General features: G+C 34.2%; 1 protein-coding gene across 4 annotated transcripts in view; it reads right to left on the bottom strand.

Moving 5' to 3' along the window:
* RABGAP1L (RAB GTPase activating protein 1 like) overlaps positions 1 to 19,299 on the bottom strand; it is a 686,895-nt gene that overhangs the window by 467,238 nt on the left and 200,358 nt on the right. Inside the window, exon 14 of one of the 4 annotated variants that reach the window (XM_060296116.2) lies at positions 4,891 to 5,479. The exons of the other annotated variants lie outside the window; for them this stretch is intronic. Within the exon in view, the coding sequence (XP_060152099.1) occupies positions 5,306 to 5,479 (174 nt within the window). The 3' untranslated portion in view covers positions 4,891 to 5,305. Of the gene's footprint in view, positions 1 to 4,890; positions 5,480 to 19,299 lie in introns of those variants that run through there. 4 annotated transcript variants of the gene reach the window in all.

Raw genomic sequence — 19,299 nt, forward strand, 5'->3', positions numbered from 1 at the left:
TTTATACAATTTTACATTTAAATCTTTATAAGATGTATCATCCACTCCTCTCCTTCTTAAATTGAGAATTCTGAACATAATTTAATGTTTGCCTGGTAGGCTGGGATCATCACCGTTAATGTCAGTTAGAATACTATCTTATAACACAATCATACCTTGGATTCAATATATATGTCTATTGAATCAAGAGAGACTTTAATTTCTACAAGTAACTAAGTACCTAGATAAGAATATATAGCTCCCTATATTTCCTGACTCTATTTGCATAGAAAAGAATACATAGCTCCCTATATTTTTGACTCTATATAAATATAGCAGTACTCTTCGTTCCTCTTCTAATTTGCTATCTTTAATTTTCTAGAGGATTAAAAATCAGAAACTAAGCTTATAAGAATTTTTTATCCAAGAGTAAACAGAAGTACTTCTCTATGAGTAAAGTGTCATAGCTCAGGTCTGAACTGTCAGTTATTTCTAGGTAGGTGAGGTGGTAACTATTTTAGTAAGGCAACAGACATAATAAATACACCTAAAAATAACACAGGAAAAAAGGAAATTCCAAGCTTTCTTACATCTTTCATGTAAGAGCTATCAATCATTCATGTTCTTTTCTTACTTTATACAACAGCAAATCTGGAAATTAAATTGTTTAAGAAGATTTTTATATCAATGAAATCCCATCAAGTATTAATATTATCTCACAGAATGGGTTCAATACAGTTACCTCCCTTTAATTTTTGTACAATAAAAAAAATAGAGGGAAAAGTTAAACCTTAAAACTTTTCCTGGCAAAGTCTGTTAAAATTATATGAAAACAGAACAGCACAAGTACATTTTAAATAATGGGTTCACATTATAGGAGAGAAATGTTGATTCAAATTCATTTTTAATTGAAGGAGATTTTTCCCTTATAAAAGAAAATTGCTATTTTTTTAAGATATCTTATTGTTATGGCAACTGAAGTGCTAAAAATAATAAATATCAAAGTTGTTATAGCAACTGGAATTTTAAAAAGCCATGAAGTGTAAAATAATCAAACCTTTACTTGGCTTGAAATGCAACATCTATGACTCAGTTTTCAAAAGAAAATTTGAAGTACTCATGCTCTTGTCTTTATAAGTTGTCTCTGCAGTCCAAATTAAAAAACAATAAATGCATGTTGAATTAAACTCAACTATTCAGAGTTGGCACAAAATCTGGATTTTCTGATACTCTAAATTGCTTCTTACCTCCAGTCTTCACTACTCTGACCTACAAACACTAAAAGTGGGAAAAAAATTTATTCACTGCCAAAGTGCTTTGCCCAGATGCATACAATTAGAGTTCAATTATTTAAAACTTTATTGAAGTCCTACTGCATGCTAGGTATTGTGCAAGGTTCTGGGACTTTTTTTTCACAGAGTTCACAGTCTAGTAGAGAAGAACTAAAACAGGTCACTGGGGCTTCCCTGGTGGCGCAGTGGTTGAGAGTCCGCCTGCCGATGCAGGGGACGCGGGTTCGTGCCCGGGTCCGAGAGGATCCCACGTGCCACGGAGCAGCTGGGCCCGTGAGCCGTGGCCGCTGGGCCTGCGCGTCTGGAGCCTGTGCTCGCAGCGGGGGAGGCCACAGCAGTGAGAGGCCCGCGTACCGCAAACAAACAAACAAACAAAAAAAACAGGTCACCATCACTGAAATGTAAAGTGCAATGAAGGAATATAATGAGATTATCAAGGGAAAATTCATAAAGGTCCTTCCTATAAGCAGTGGTAAGATCTTTGAAGGATTTAAACCATGAGGTAGCATAAATTTATTGTTTTCTCAGAGATGGCTATATTAAGAAATTAAAACTTCAGATACACGTGCTTTACATTAGAAAATCAAGATAAGTCTTAACTTTCACAGTTTCATTTGCTCCTTTCTAATAACTAGCGACCAAGATTCAGGTAACAAATGTAGTAACATATGGTGCTAACATAACACATCTCTCCAGCATTTATGGACTGAAGAGAACTGGCCGGGAATAGACTCCATGATACCCCTGTTTTATTTGTATCCATCTGCTTTTCAGCATTTGCCCGCTAAAACCATCGGCTTATTTTTAAACTAGCAGTGATTTATCTTGTGAGCTAGTGATGACGACTTGAGAAGTTCAGACTGGACTCAGTGGGAAAGAGAGCCATTATTTGCCTTAGACCTAGAAAGGGAGAGTTGGTGTACCTGTTGGTTAGTAAAACCTCCTGTTACATATAATATATATAGTATGATAACTCTATAGAAAGAGAACGATTACAAAAGCACAAACTCTTCCCTTACCTACCTTACCCAGGAAAGAAAATGACTACTGATGACCACTACTGTTTTGATCCTGAGGCCAATAAAATTCTATTGCTTTTAATTAAAAATAAATGTTATGATCATTTACATGAATGATCTGTAATATCTTGTTTTACTCTTAATCCATGCTTATTAGCATTTTTCAATTTTTATTTCCACAACAATCTAAAAGTATTACTAGAAGTAGATTCTGATAATCTGACTGCTATCTCATAATTAAGTATTGTTATGCTAACAATGAGATAAATCAACCTCTGGTCTTTTTCTTTTTTCATATATATATATATATGTATGTTTATCATATGCTATTTGAATAATATCAAAACCTTGAAGTCTTTTTTCTTTTTTTTAAAAAACAACATACATTATTATTTTTTTCAGCTACGTTGGGTCTTCATTGCTGCGTGCAAGGTTTCTCTAGCTGCAGAGAGCAGGGTCTACTCTCGTCATGGTGCACGTGCTTCGCATTGTGGTGGCTTCTCTTGTTGCAGAGCATGGGCTCTAGGCGTGCAGGCTTCAGTAGTTGTGGCATTCAGGCTCAGTAGTTGTGGCTTGCGGGCCCTAGAGTGCAGACTCAGTAGTTATGGCGCACCGGGCTTAGTTGCTCTGCGGCTTGTGGGATCTTTCCGGACCAGGGATCAAACCTGTGTCCCCTGCATTGGCAGGCGGATTCTTAACCACTGCGCCACCAGGGAAGTCCCAAAACCTTGGAGTCTTAATACTCCGTTTTTCAGCAGTCTTGAAAGGGAGAAGACATGTATTTGTCATAGAAAAGTTTTGGAAAATTTTAGGAAACCACTTATCCAACATCCCTAGTATGTCTTTATACTTGTAAATTTAATAGTCCTGTTTAAATGTTTTACATATGCAAGTATTACCAAATTTTTGTACCAAAAGATGGCTGCAGAACTGTGAAGGATTCTAGTTACAGTAATAGGTTAGAATGACATTTTCTTTAATAACTCCTTTTATAAATGTACCACCCAAGCTGAATGTCATTATGGGACTATTTATAATTTAGACCTTTCTGTCAAGATGATTTTATGCCCTGACATGACACTGAGTAGGCTGGAAACAGCTGTATGCCCCAAAGGGAAATGAAATTATTGGTGTTATTCAAGAGCAAAAGTATTAAATACGAAAAATTTCTTAAAGAACTTCATGAGAATGATGGTGGCCAATAGACTGTAACATACAGTAAAATTATGCCTTTTGAGCAATAACAATTACAATAATAAGTGTTCTTCCCTCTAAGTAGATGAAAGTTAATTATAAATATAACTCTAATCCTTTGAGCTTCCTAATAAACTAGATGTATGGCACTACTACAATTAAGGTTTTTGCACACAAAATGGGTGTTAGAAAAGTTTTGGAAATTTTCAGATAAACCATTTACCCAATATCCATGGAATGTCTTTACATTTATCAATTTTAACACTGCATAGAATGAGTTTAACCAAAATGAACAGCATCAAGAGAAAAATGTCAATTACTAGGTAACTTGAGGATTAATTGTATTTATGGAAAACATTGGTCTAAACCCCACCATTAATATAAGACAATAGACAGGACAATCAGACTAAGGTGTTTGTTTCTGTTTTGTTTTATTTACTTTTTTAATCTATTAAAATTTAAAATATTAAGTTATATCTAATTTGCTCCTTATATTTGGGGGGCTTTACACAAGAATTCAAGTTTGTGGAGAATTCTGAATACAATAGTTAAAACTGCTATTCATGTCTTAGCCAAACACTACTGGAAATGAGAGAAGAAAGCTCTGGTTCACTTATTCATTGCATGATATGGAGAAAGTCCCTTGACTTCTCCGAGTCCCAAATGCCTCACCTCATTTATAAAATGAGATGCTTAACATATGAAGCATGCACTAGATCCTTTTTTAGAGTTCTTGAGAGCCCTGAAATTTTTGCATCCAAAACAGTGCCTATTAAGAACATAATAAATGTGAGCTCAAACACAAAGACTGTAGACATGAAAGTTACAGAAAACTACTAATAAAGAATAACATACTACAGTATCTGTTGGTTTTACAGGTCTAATCCTATTTACAGCAAATGCCATAACAAATTCCAGTGAAAAAACTCAGCATGACAAAAAGATTCCCAATGCTGTGGCTGATGACCTAAACATCTCAAATAATATTATGCATGTAACAGTGTTCCTTACCAACTGAAACAGAAAAAAAGAAAAAGGGGAAAAAAAGCTAGAAAGTCCGCTATTATTTGCTTACACTGACCAACAAGGATGATCTAATCATTCTGTTCTAAATGTTAACTCATAATCCTATTGTTGGCTTATTTTAATTCCACAAAAGCTTGCATTCCATTGTATATTATAATTTTATAACAATAATAATGCCAATAAAGTGTAAATCATGGGCATAAATGGAACATAAAGGTGTCCCATAACTGATGCTATATACAGGTCAATAAAATGCAATAAAGGCTGTAATGTATTCCTCTTTTTATTTCATATTATCAATAAGACACTTCAGAAAGAATGTGATTTCAAGGAGATTACTGTATTGAATGTGGTTTAAATTACTCAGCACCTTTTCCCAGCAATTTTGATTTAAAATACAGTTATTATTTGTTTATTTAAAATATGGCTGCATACACGTGACTAAGATGTCTTACATTAAAGTCTGAAAAATATATGATAAAACATTTCTAAAAGTCAATAAAATATGTATTTTACCACTATCAAAAAGCATTTAATAACTAAAGAAATACAGAAATGACATGTACTTGAGGAAATAAATGAAGGTTAAATCTGCAGTTTACTAATTTAAAATGCCAAGTTGAGAACGGAAAAGTAGCAGAAGTTAAACTAGGAGCCAGTATCTCTACCTACCCTAAGGGCATGAAGTCTGAGAGTAAGACACATAAAGGTTATTACATTCACACCATAAGCACATCTTGTTCTAGGCCAATACTATTGAACACAGCAATGTTACAATCTTTCTTTGGTAGTGGGTCAGAAAGAAAAAAGATATATCCTAGGGCTTCCCTGGTGGCGCAGTGGTTGAGAGTCCGCCTGCCGATGCAGGGGACACGGGTTCGTGCCCCGGTCCGGGAAGATCCCACATGCTGCGGAGCGGCTGGGCCCATGAGCCATGGCCGCTGAGCCTGTGAGTCCGGAGCCTGTGCTCTGCAACGGGAGAGGCCACAACAGTTAGAGGCCTGCGTACTGCAAAAAAAAAAAACAAAACAACAACAAAAAAGATATATCCTATATTGTAGGTAGGCCATAAAAACGTAAACACACATTTTTCTTCATTCATCATTCAGTAAACTTCTTGAAAGAGTACTATATACCATGCTTTCTTTTTGAAATCCTTTGGTTTTGGTCAAATAATCTTTTCTTATAAACTGAAGTGACTTTTCCTTTAGGAACAAGGATGCTTACTTCTCAGATCATTTGCCTTTGGCCTACATGTCCCAAAATAATTTTTTTCCTGTTTCTGAAAAGAGAGAAAGTCGAGTTCTAAACAGATGTCATATATAAGTCAAAAGTAAAATGAACACTTAGTCTGCCTTCTGTACTTAAATTACCTACAGAAGTTGTTCCAAAATTAGATTTGAGGGCTTGGCAGAATATAGAATATAGCTTTCACAGAAATGTACTTTATACTAAGAAGGGAAAGAGGGAGGAAAGAAAGGAAGGAGGGAGGAGGGAAAAGAGGAAAGAAAGGCGCAAACAAAAAAGAAATGTTCAAAAGACTTCCAAAAAAGGAATTTTAGAAAAATTATTAAACATAAATATTTATAATGCATTTTCATCCCAAAGCATATTACTTAGCATTTAAATAGCCCCTCTGGCCCAGAAGTCTTTTAATTTTTTTTATTAATTGACTCAAAATTCAAAGTACAGGTATAAAGCATTTTGGAAATACTATGCAGTTCATTTTGAGATAAAGAAAAAGCAGTTTTACTCAGAGTACATTTTCCAGAAGAGAATGAAGAAAAGTCCAAAAGACATCAGGAGACAGTGCTAAAATATTTATCTGTATTCATTACCTGTCAATTCAATAAAGTGTTAAGTGCTTCCCACAATGTCAGGTGCAGTCTAAAGATACTATGGAAAAATGTTGGTGAGATAAGGGTATATTCTATACTGGCATAGTTACCTATAAGCAAAAGAAGATAGTGTGGTATAGAAGAATGGACCCAGAACTTAGTGTTGGAGATCCAGGCTATAGCTTCAGATGTTATAATTATCACTATGTACTACATATTCCATACAAATAAGTTCTTGTATCTTTGATTTCTCATCTGAAAATAGGGTAATACACCGATTGTTTTGTGTAACCATCTTATCTTAGATGGTTACTTGGAATATTAATTGACAAAATATTTATAAAACATTTTGAGAAAAATACAAAGTATGTTAAAAATGTCATTATTTTTACTAATAATACTTAAAGGAAAATATTTTAAAGCAGATTTAAGTTAAAGAAGAATGGACCTGACCAACATAAGACTATTTCATATAACTTCCACTGGGCCTCTATTTCCACATCAATAAAGGGGGTAGAATTATTACTGGCCTAACTCAGTACTATATGAGGCTTTCATAAGGATAAAACTAGAAACTAGATATAAAAAATCTTATAAACTATGAAGGGCTATTTCTATGAATTTAACGTTTAGGTTCCAACAAAATTCATATCTTGAAATTTGAATTTTAAAATATTAGGAAATGGGATCTTTCAGAAGTGATTATAAATGCAGTCCAAGAAAGCATGCCCCTTCCACCATGAGAGGACAAAGCAAGAAGGTACTGTCTATGAACCAGGAAGTGGGCCTTCATCAGACACTGAATCTGCCAAAGCCATGATCTTGGAATTCCTAGCCTCCAAAACTGTGAGAAGTAAATTTCTGTTGTTTGTAAGCCACCTATTTTATGCTATTTTGTTGTAATAGCCCGAACGGACTAAGACAGCTATGAAATAAATACTATGAATTTAAGTTTCTATTCCTAAAACTTTTTTTGGAAGTTGTTCAAATGTTAAAAAAAAAATTACTTAAATCTTGATGATCCTTACTAATCAGGCACAGGAAGCCTAGACACAAGGCGATTCTTACCCAATAGGCAGAGAAGAGATTCTCCTTTGTTACATTTACAAGTCTCCAAACTGAAAGATACCACAGAAAGCTCTTTTTTCCTTATGAAAAGTAATCTAAAGCATGTGCTCTTAAACCAGACATCTCTACTGTTTATTATAACTTTGCGTGAGTTATATAAAACCTTTGTGCTTCAATAGCAACCTCATAGGGTAAGATTAAATGAGTTAATTCATTCAATAGTAAATACTCAAAATTATTAACTATCATTATTATATATCATTAATATTTATGTTTAAATATAATTTAATACTATAATTATAAAAATTATAAAATTTCTACCTTCTTAGCACCATATGCTAATAAGCCTCAGAAGAATCACTCTTGCTTCCCTTCAAAAGTACTAAAGCTTGATACATACAGGAGCTATACTTCTGGTATGACAGGGTAAGCCTTAACAGCCCAAGTATAAGCTCTAGACTAAATACAAAAAAACAACTCCCTGAGGACTCTAGAGAGAGAAAAAGAGCAGTCATACTTTGGAGAGGTAGTCAAAACTTGGAGAAAGGAAATAGCTGAGATAAGTTCACATTTTTGCAGCTTTGGCCTGAGGGGAGGTCACATTGACAGTGTGACGTAGCGTGGCTGAAGTTCCAAAAGAAAGCCCACTACTGTATCTTTTTTTTTTTTTTTTTTTTTTTTTTGCGCTACGCGGGCCTCTCACTGTCGTGGCCTCTCCCGTTGCGGAGCACAGGCTCCAGACGCGCAGCCTCAGCGGCCATGGCTCACGGCCCCAGCCGCTCCGCGGCATGTGGGATCTTCCCCGGACCAGAGCACAAACTCGTGTCCCTGCATCGGCAGACGGACTCTCAACCACTGCGCCCCCAGGGAAGCCCTACTGTATCTTTTTTGACTGAGGAACCAAGGACAATACCCAGGGTAATTACAACTGCCACACTGAGGAGGGAAATAATGGGGAAACAGAGCTAGAAAATAAGAACTCTAAATTCTGTGTATAATATCTGCCCAAGTCTCTGGTAACCCCCAAATCAAGCACACACATGACAGACTACAAACTGGTAGGCTCAAGATAAATGGACTGAACTGAGAAATTGGGCTGCTGACCACCACAGGCAAGACAAGAGTTTATAGTTTAAGTAAAACAAAATTAAACACCTGCTAAAACAAAAAATCAATACTCTCATAACATTCACACTTTCCAGAAGAGAATGCCAAAATTATCTGACAAACAAATACCAGGAAACTGTAACCCATTTGCAAAGGAAAAGGCAATCAAAAGAAGCCAACTTTAAGATGATCCAAAAGTTGAAATTATCAGACAAGGACTTTTAAGAAGCTATTGTACATGTATAAATAATGCAAAATAAGTAAATGGCTTCACTTCCTGAATGTTTTTATTCATAGAAACTGTTGCCTATATGAAATAGTTATTTTGTTTATATCACAAGGTGATACTGGGCCGCATTCATGCATGAGATTTTGTGAATAAATTCTATTACCTCATAAAAAAATAAAAATAACATTTTAAAATGTATTCTGTGAATAAGCATGGGCTGTACATGGAGCAAAGTAGCCCCAGCATTAGTTAAAAATATGTTCAGAAAATTAAATTATTTTTAAAAAGTCAAAAACATTCCTATGTAACAATTATACCCTGATTAAATATGTTATTATGCTTTCTTCTCTTCACTCCAGTGTCATCATCACCTCATTTTTAGTCTGTTTTATTAAACATATCTTTGCAAGGGAAAAAAAGAGGCTATTATAACTATGCTCAGTGATGGAAAGAAAATTATAGTCGCAATGACTAAAAAGAGAAGAAATTTCAATAGAGAAACTGAAATATAAAAAAGATCCAAATGAAAATTCTAGAATATAAACATGCAATGAAAATTTACTAGATGGACTAAGAATTGAGATAAAAGGTAAGTAAACTTGAAGAAAAATCAACACAAGTTATCCTATCTAAAGAAGAAAAAAAAACAACTGACAAAAATAAAGAACTCCAGGGATGTGAGGGCACAATACCAATACTCAGAATTCCAGTTGTAGAGGAAAGAATTGGGGTGTAAGAGATATTTAAAAAAATAATGCTCCCAATTTTTCCTAATCTGGTGAAAGACGTAAATTTATAGATTTACGGCTCCAAGCAGGATTAACAATGAAGAAAACCATGCCTAGGCATATCATAGTCAAATTGTTGAAAACTAAAGTGAAAGAGAAAATCTTGAAAGAGCCAAAGAAAGACAACGTATTACATACTGGAGATATGAAGGATGATTATATGAATGATGCAGGACCAGCTATATAATTTGTGAGTGTCAGTGCAAAATGAATATACGGAGCCCATTGTTCAAAACTATTAAGAATTTCAAGACAGCAACTGCAGAAACTGTAACCAATCACAGATCCTTTCTAAGTATGGGACTCTACGCACCCGCACAGGTCACATGCCCATGAAATCGACTCTGAAATGATCACTTACTTTCATCAGGAATTATGGAAGCCAAAGGCAGTAAACAACATCCTTAAAATGCTGAAAGAAAAAACTGTCAACCCAATAGTCTACATCCAGGGAAAATACCCTTTAAGAATAAAGGCAAAATAAAGACATTTTCAGATAATAGAAAACTATGTTGTTACCAACAGACCTGCACCATAAGAAATGCTAAAGAAAGGCTCAAGGATAATGACAGCAGAGAGAAAAGATGGATCTTCAGGAATGAATGAAGAACACTGAAAATAGTAATAAATATCTGGATTTTGTTCTTTATCCTAAATGCATCAATGAAAGCTTTTTAAAAAGCATTTTCTGGCCATAATATGGAAAACAGGCTGTAGGGAAGGGGGTGGGTATGAAAAAATGCAATTGGGAAGACCATTGCGAAAGTTACTGTTGTCATCTTGGAAAAAGATGTACCTAGGGCTCTAGCAATAGCAAAGATGGAGAAAGCCCATGTTTGAATCCTAACTATGCTCTTTCCAAATATACTGGGCTACACTTCGACAGGAAAAAAAGTACAAAGTATTTTCTCAGTTTGAGATACTGGCAAAAGATAAAGCTTAGCTTAAGCTTCATTCTGTTCTGGAAGGGTCCCAGAAATATGTTCACATTATTATGTGCTTTGGTAAAATTTGCAAAGAAAAAAAAGATTATTTTCCTTAAAAAGCTTCCCCTGCCCCCCGCAAAAATTATATATGCTTCAGGCCCAAAATCTGAATCCACATTGGCTACTCAGACAAAACTAAGTAGCATAAAAGGGAGAGATGAAAGGTATATTAGAAATGAAAATTAAAAGCTAGCTTATAAAATCCTCTTGGGTATTTAGCATAATACCAAACATGTCTTGAATGACGAGTATCATTTAAAAAGCACTCCCACAAATTAAATTACTAACATTCAACCTAATGGTCTCTAAATCAATAATCTAGATTAATACGTAGTATGTTCAAGATTCATACAATTATATCTATGTCAGTGATCAAATATGTCATGAAGAATATCTAAACTCATTTTCTTCCTGGGAGTGATTTCTAAAAGGTAATATAAATAAAGAGGCTTTGGGGGTTAATGAATTTTATGTGCGTCACTTCAATTCCACAGCAAAGGCAGTGGCCGAGTTTCCCCAGAGGGCTGTTTGTCACAGTATTTTTCTGGCTACATATGCACCCATTTCCAAAAAGAAAAAAAAGCCCTCCAATAACCTTAAACTCTGTGTTAAGCTACTATCTCCAAGACAGAACATTTCAAATTAATGTGGTTGGCTCTTTCAAAGGACTCTTCCCCAGTATAACCCAACAGAAGGAATGGGAAACAGGACTTATCTTCCTGGGAAGTAAAATGTATTAAGGTTTTAAATGTGATGGGTCGAGTAGTACAGGAATGCAGATTAATGGAAGTAAAATTTAATTCTTGTTCTTTAGGCTCAAGTGGAAAACCTAAAAGGCTCCACACATTTTGAGAATTAAAGAAGAAGCCTGAATCAAAAATGAAAGTAGGGGCTTCCCTGGTGGCACAGTGGTTGAGATTCTGCCTGCTAGTGCAGGGGACACGGGTTCGAGCCCTGGTCTGGGAAGATACCACATGCCGCGGAGCAACTAGCCCCGTGAGCCACAACTACTGAGCCTGCGCGTCTGGAGCCTGTGCTCCGCAACAAGAGAGGCCACTATTAGTGAGATGCCCGCACACTGCGATGAAGAGTGGCCCCCTCTCGCCGCAACTAGAGAAAGCCCTCACACAGAAACGAAGACCCAACACAGCCATAAATAAATAAATAAAAGTAGACAGCCAAAACCCAGGAGAGAAAAATTGTTCAGAAGAATCTACTTCTCTGATTCTCTGACTTTCATTCCTTCTTTTGCATCAAGTAAAAGCCAAATATCACATGATTTGTTTGTTACATAAAGCATAAATTAACGAAAAAACCTTAAACCTTATAAGGCAACTATATTTAACCCATTTTATATTTATTTACATAGTATTCTTTTGATAAGGAACTACTGTATAACTATTTTACTTTTTAAACTATATTGTCTCATCTGTCCATCTGTAAACTCTCTATTAATGAAGGCTATCCATGATTATAAAAAAAATTTAACTATTTTACAGTGAATAGTAAACTATGTTACGACTTTTTAGCATTTTTATCTTTCTTAACTAAAATAAGCCAGGAGTAATTACACCCATTCACTGAGCTAATAATCATTCAAAAAATACTTCAGAAACATTTTAGAGTTTAAGGTCTAGGACCCAGACCTTTGCTACTCAAAGTGTGGTTCATGAACTAGCAGTAGCATTGGCATCACCTGACGGGTTGTTAGAAATGAGAATCGCAATCCCCATCCCAGACCTATTGAATCAGAATCTGCGTTTTAACAAGATCCACAGTATTCTGAATGCCCATTAAATGTAGAGGTCTGTCCTAGATAATGTTTCTGGCAAGAAAAAAAAAAGGCGACAGTGAACTTAGAACTGAATGCAAACAAACCAAAAACAGATTCTCAAGAACTGACTCAGTGTTTAATGATTAAATCAAAACTTGCAGAGGGATATGGAATCAGCATCTTAGACTGTATTCTAAGTTTATACTCTACATAGGATCAAAGTGACATAATGCTGGCATTTAGTATTACTGACATATTTTCATGGGACTAAACACTCTTTAAAGACTCTTTGGAGTGCCCCTGAAGCATTATACGATTCTTAAATAACCTTTAAAATTACCGCGATAAGACACGGGTTTCTCTTGTTTTTCAAGGATGCTTCACTGCTGCAGGCATTGTTAAAGAACATCTCTATCTCCAGAATAAAAAGACATAGTCATGATTTAACTGTAACCATTCTCTCAAAGTATTAATATGTCACCAGAGGACCCTATATTCAAGAATTGTCAGTGACTTAAGACACCAACGAATTTGGTACAAACTGGACAGAATTTAATACCAAGAGAATCTTTCTTATATGGTAATAAAATCATTCTATGCAGAGCTCCACAAACAATATAAGTGGAAATAATTATCTACTACCTTGCTAAATCTGAATATGACCTGTTACCTAAGAAAATTAAGTGACTTGAGTGCCTAATTTGGAACAGTTCAGCATCATTTTGGGGTAAGGCACAGTTTTCATCCACTGCCATGTGTACACCTTGGAGGGGAGGTATCAACATTGGTAAGCAACCCAGATAACAAACAAAACAAGTTCTACACATGTGCTGTCATGCCTCAGCATTCAAAAGGCCAGCTCTAGAAAGCCAGCAAGTTGCTTCTTAGTGTTTAGTCTCAGGAGGTAGTATTTATTAATGAAAAGTTTAATAAGCCTGCAGTTTTATCACAATATAAAGAAGAAATATTCTCTATGACCATATGCTCCAAGCAATGTTCAATGAAAAACATTAAAAAGAGAGTTAGAAACCACAGATAAATTAAGTCCAGTTTTTATTTCTACTTCTGACACACACTTGACCTTGGGCTGAATATTTAAACCTTTAGACTTCTGCATTAACTTGCAATACTATTACTTGAAATCAATCTATTCCATAGATAAGTCACAAAGATTAATAAATGTTTCTAAATCATTTCTTAAAATTAATGTATTTAATAAACATATGAGAATACTTCAAATAAGGTGAATATTTGAGTAACTGAGTTATTCAAATTAACACAAATCCATACACCTAAAGTTCAAAGAAAACACGAAACAAAAATAAGACCAGATATAAAACCTGAATAAAAGCTATGGCTCCTGGCTTTAATACTGTTCTTGTTCAAGACACTGTCTTGCTCCCATCAGACCCACCACATATAATATAGGTTAGTGGAATTTGGGGGTTAATAACTTTTCTTCCTTTGTTTAAACAAACTACAAGTCCAATAGAAATTCATCTACCTTTAAAAAGCAATTGCTCCTTCTCTCATAAGAGACTATGTTTGCCCTGGCTAAGCATGCCATGAGGTTTGTAAATATTAGATTGTGTTGTACCAGCGATCATTTGTACAAGATTGACCACCTTGAACTACAACTGATTTGAAATAATGGCACAGAATAAATTGATCCCCAAAAGGCCACAATTCAAATCAGCTTCATATGCTCTGACTCTACCATGTGCCAACGGTTGGGAATGGGAGGGTGGTAAGGATACACAGAAGGGTAAGTTACAATTCCCGCCCTTGCTGAGGGTAGCTTTCCAGCTGTTACTCCCTAATTTTTCCAACTACCTGCCCATTTTAGAAATTAATAAACCTCTGTGTATTAGGACAAATATCAAAAGATTGGAAGAAAAATTAACAAAAGCAACACCAGGAAAAATTATAAGGTTTTTATTAGTAGTTCATAATCAATTACCATTTGGTAAATTAAGAAATATCTGATATGCTGGATATAATAATCATCACACAAAAATAAATAGGCCTGGGAAACAAGACATATAATACATACATAAAGCACACAACCTTGTGAAGTAACTTCTCTTATACAGTAATTCTCTAAGATGACTTCAGGTAAGCCAAATAGACTGTTAAGCTAACAGAAATGCCATTGTGATTTAAACAGGTAAATTCACTAATCGTTGTTAGATATTTATGTTTATTTTGATCTTGTATGTCATATATATGTTTGTTTGTATTTATATGTATCTACATACAAACCCAAATGTTACCTACTAATATTCTTTCTATATAGCACGGCTTGTTCCAGGATTTAAAAAACATGATAAGATTACAAGTTAAAAAGCCTTGCAGATCAACCAAAATATTCTAACTCCAGTATTATTGCTATTATGTAAATTTACATCTGAAAACAAGTCCATTAAATATCAAAGTTTATTACTACAAAATAATCTAGAAATTAGAAATCCCTAAATTACCCCTTTCACCTGGGACATAAGCAGTTAAAGAATGTTGCTAGAAGCGAGAGAGCAAGTAGCTAAGTCTACAGTTTCTTTCTGTAAAATAGCCTGAGAAGGCAGCTGATGAGCAGTTTCCTTTTTAATTAGAGTCATTTCCTGATTAATTAGTCTCAGAACACTTAATGCAAGACTACACTGTGCCACTGGGACGAACAACAATTCTCCTCATGGTACAACCAGGTATCACCTTTTCTCTAGGATCAAGCTCAATCTAATTTCTGTTCCAAGGGGAAAGGATCTTTTCTCAGAAAGAGTGAGCTGGAAAACTATAGCTCAACGTGGAGAGGTATGTCATCAGCCCCAACAGGAAAAAAGAACATGTAGATTATCTAGGGGAATTCCTTTACATCCTTAATTTAAGATTCTGGTATAGTTTTTTTTTTTTCTGGTATAGTTTTATTTATTTAGAAAATTTTGATTTTAAATAGTATGTAATAAAGATCAATTTCCCTTTTGACTGCATGATCAACCCTATAGGACTGAATGAGACAAATTTTGTAAACATACCCAAATTATCTTTGCATATACCTGAGCTTTGCAAAGATGTAAAGATCTGAGGTCCCTAGAAAGTAAAGTAAGAGAGCCTCAGAGACTTTGATTAAATAATCTGTATGAAAAGACAGAACCTTACTTAGAGTACCTAAGCACCAACTAGACAGATGGGTAGAAAAATTAAGATAAGCATTCAATTAAAAATTACCATTATACTTTTTCAAACAAGAACTGAAGGTTTAAAGAGTTTAATGGAATTGCTCCTTTTCACATCGTCTTTGCAGGTATCAAGGTAAAAGCTTCATGATGCCGTCTTCAAAAAATTAGTCATCTATTAGAAGATTAAGTAGCTTTTATAAACATGTCAGAGATCATCCTCTTAAAGGGTAGAAGTGATTGAATTATTCTGACAGTAATAACAAGTAAAGCTCTCTCTTGTAGAAGAAAGTGTGCATACCTGTAATATTCCAATCCAGATATTAAAAAGTTTTGAGCAACTTTTACCTAGTCTATTCATCCTTCATTAGGAATAAAAATGTTTGTATATAAAAAAATTAAAGTCTATTGTGTGCTTAATAGAAGTATAACTGATAAAATAAATTGTGACACTGGAAAAAGTAAAGATTTAATACAGAGAAAAAAGGAATCAAATGAGAATCATAATAAGGTGTTATGGTATAACTATTCTTTTAAAATTGCAACATGTTTAATTAATTACAATACTTAGCTTGAAACACTCTATGGAATGAATATATTAATTCCAAAATTAATGGAATTTTTTGGAACCAAAAGCCAGTTTATAAAATAAAGCTTTAAAGTCTGAAAAAATTTTGCAGCATCAATAGTATCCCCAACATGGTATTTTTACCTAGTATCTTTTGAAGAAGCTCAAGAAATTTCACAAAGAAACTGAATTTTTCTAAGGCCTACAATAACCTTAAATTTATTCATTGATTCTTTTGGTTTTTTCCATTTGTTTATTCTTTTTCTATTTGATGGAAAAAGGAAGTAGGAACTAGGATGAGTTTGCAATAGGAGACATTCTCCATGTCATATTTTGGGGTCTTTGTGTGTGTATATTAACAATTACATATTAACTCCATAAGCTCGAAAGAAGTAATTATTTATCTTATAACAAAAAAGAATAAATTAAAAAGACAACTTTTCAAGGACTAGTCTTGTGTCTGGTCTCTAAGAGCACTCATTAAATGTGATGCAAAAAGTGAGACTTCAATTAATCATCTCTGGTCTATAACTTGAAATGGTCTATTAAAAAAAACATGCATAAATTCTAATCAAATTCTTCACGACAATGCCATAGCCATTAACCCCTAGCTTTTCTATTCCAATCATGGAGCACTGACCTATAGAATTTAATTCATACAGTCATTCAACAAATATTTATTAAGGACTAATGCCAGGCTCTGGGGATACAAAGTACAACAAAATGACAGTTTCTCTACTCTACGATGACACAGTCTACTGTCTTGTTAGTTTAAAAATCAACAAAAAGCCATGTGAGTAAAAAGCAGCCTAATCTGAGAAATTCACAGGGAACATGAAACCCAGCAAATATAAAACAACAAATAATAAAAAATCACTTTTCAGAGCTACATTATGACAATTAAGAAATGGAGGCAGGTAAAACAAACAATGAAAGATATGATGGAGAGACAAAGAAATATAAACTATAAAGAGACACAAAAAGAGAGAGGGAAGATACTGAGAAATGCATGAAGTAATCAAGCAAGAAGCTGCAAATAGAACTGTCACCAAAATACAAGCAGAAACATGTGATATGTTGGGGAGGGAGTTTTGGTGCCTGCCTCATAGGTATCTGCTGTCTCTTCCTTTTTTAACCTTGGCACTAATTAATGGTAAACATATCTAAACATAAATTTGAATGGAAAAGTAAATCAAAGTCAAAGCAAAACCCTGGAGAAAACTCATCACACTATGTTACCCAATAAAATATAAATATGCTCTAGAAACATGTGCAGATAAGTCCATAAAGTTACCATGAAACTGGGATCCAGGAATCACATTATAATCTCAGGCTCTTGAAAATTGTGAGATTTAAGAAAAATATCCATGTTTTCCTCTTATCCTTAATTCTATAGCTATAAATATAGCTTTTATGCCACTGATCCATGCTCAGCAATAGCCCAGTCTTCCCTCAAGACAGTGTACTCCTACTCTAATTCATTACAAAATCATCTTTTCCTTAATTAACCTCAAAACTATGTATTATATTTAAAGAATAACAAAAACAACACTTACCACTAGAAGCAGAACATTATCACTTAAATACATGAAAACAATTAAGAATATATTTTTAAATTTTTAGAGAAACGTATCAATGCTGGTGGGAAAACTCTGAGTTCTCAGATTCACATATATAATCATAGTTTTTACACATGTAGGTGTCAATATTGATATGATAGAAAATGAAAGACCTCAGGTAATGAGAACAAAGAAAATTTAATAAAAATTATGTGGTGAAAAAAATAATAAGCAAAGGTATAATTATGTAGTAAGAAACCATCGCCCTTATTATACAAGAAAAGAGGAAATAAAAGGTACATTTTCTTAAAGAATCTCAATAATTCTTAGTTTCCTTTAATAAAGACCTTCTACTATGTACATGCTCAAGTCATTTACATTACAACACAGTATTCTTTAGTATCCTTGCCCCCTTTATGTTTTTGGTTAATATATTTTAAAGAACTATGAATTTTCTGGAGAAATTTTTATGGCTACATCAGTAACATACCAGTACAAGAGTCTGTGATTTTTATAATACCAATGGTACAGACTCAGCAGGAGTAACCCCATTCTATCAAAAAGCTCATTTCCTACAACTAGACAAGGTGATGACAGAGAACAGAGCAGCTATGTAATTAAGCAATGCCCTGCCTCTCAACAAAACTAGTGTTGAGTGTTATTTGACTAACATACAGCATTGAATTTTTTAAAAAATAAACCACGTAAAGAAAAAGCAAATATCTACCTGGCTAAATGATGTACAAAGTTTAATTTAGTTGTGGAAACTTAAATTAAAAAAATACATAACTGATACCATAATTTGACTTTTCAATTAAATATTCACTAAATGTTATTTGATCATAAGAAAAATACCAATTTAAACATTTCCTCTTGAGACTGTCCAGTATTTATAATTATAGTATGTTCCACTAAAATAGGGTAAAAATTTTTCTTTAGCTACATGTTTTATTAAAAGCCATCTGCTACAATAATGCACTGGAGAACAGAGAGAAGACAGGCTTTACTCTGAGCGGTACCAATAATCTGACAAGAATAAACACAGTGAAGCTTCACCTGTCTATACAATGCTCAAGAAAGCAGAGAACTTGCAGAATCTTAAAACAGGCCACTCTTATCATTGTTTTTTATTTATATTCCAAAAAAGATTTTTGGCAGCAACTACCAAAGTAATACTTGCAACTTTGCCCTTTTTACTCTCTGATAGAGGTTTAAACACATGCTCTCTGTACTTTATCAAACTAGACTTTGTCTTTGCAAGTTTACACTGTTTTGTATTTAGCCAATGGATGGTACTTTTCAGTTCATTGATTTTAAAAATTAATATGCATTACCATCCTAGCACAGTACCTGGCACACAATAGGTACTCAAACATTTATTAAATAGATACTGTAAAATTACTTGTTAAAATTCTATTATGTCGACCCTAGGTAATCAACTAAATATATCATTTTAATATATTTCCTGAGGTTTTTCACTTCACATGTTTATTATAACAAGAATAAACTTGTATTATGTTCTTCCCATTTTACCAGGGGACAAGCACTGACCCATAAATAGTGGATGTGGTTGGCCAACTGAGGTGGAAGTGAGGGAAGGAAGGAGCACATTGAATTCACTTCCTAAGGCTTCCAGGATAATCCAAGCTAAGTCACGAAATGGCAGCTGAATCATTACATAAGCCACTCCTATACTGTACTC

Source organism: Globicephala melas, chromosome 1 (genome assembly GCF_963455315.2).
Source record: "Globicephala melas chromosome 1, mGloMel1.2, whole genome shotgun sequence".
In the NCBI taxonomy this organism is placed as follows: Eukaryota; Metazoa; Chordata; class Mammalia; order Artiodactyla; family Delphinidae; genus Globicephala; species Globicephala melas.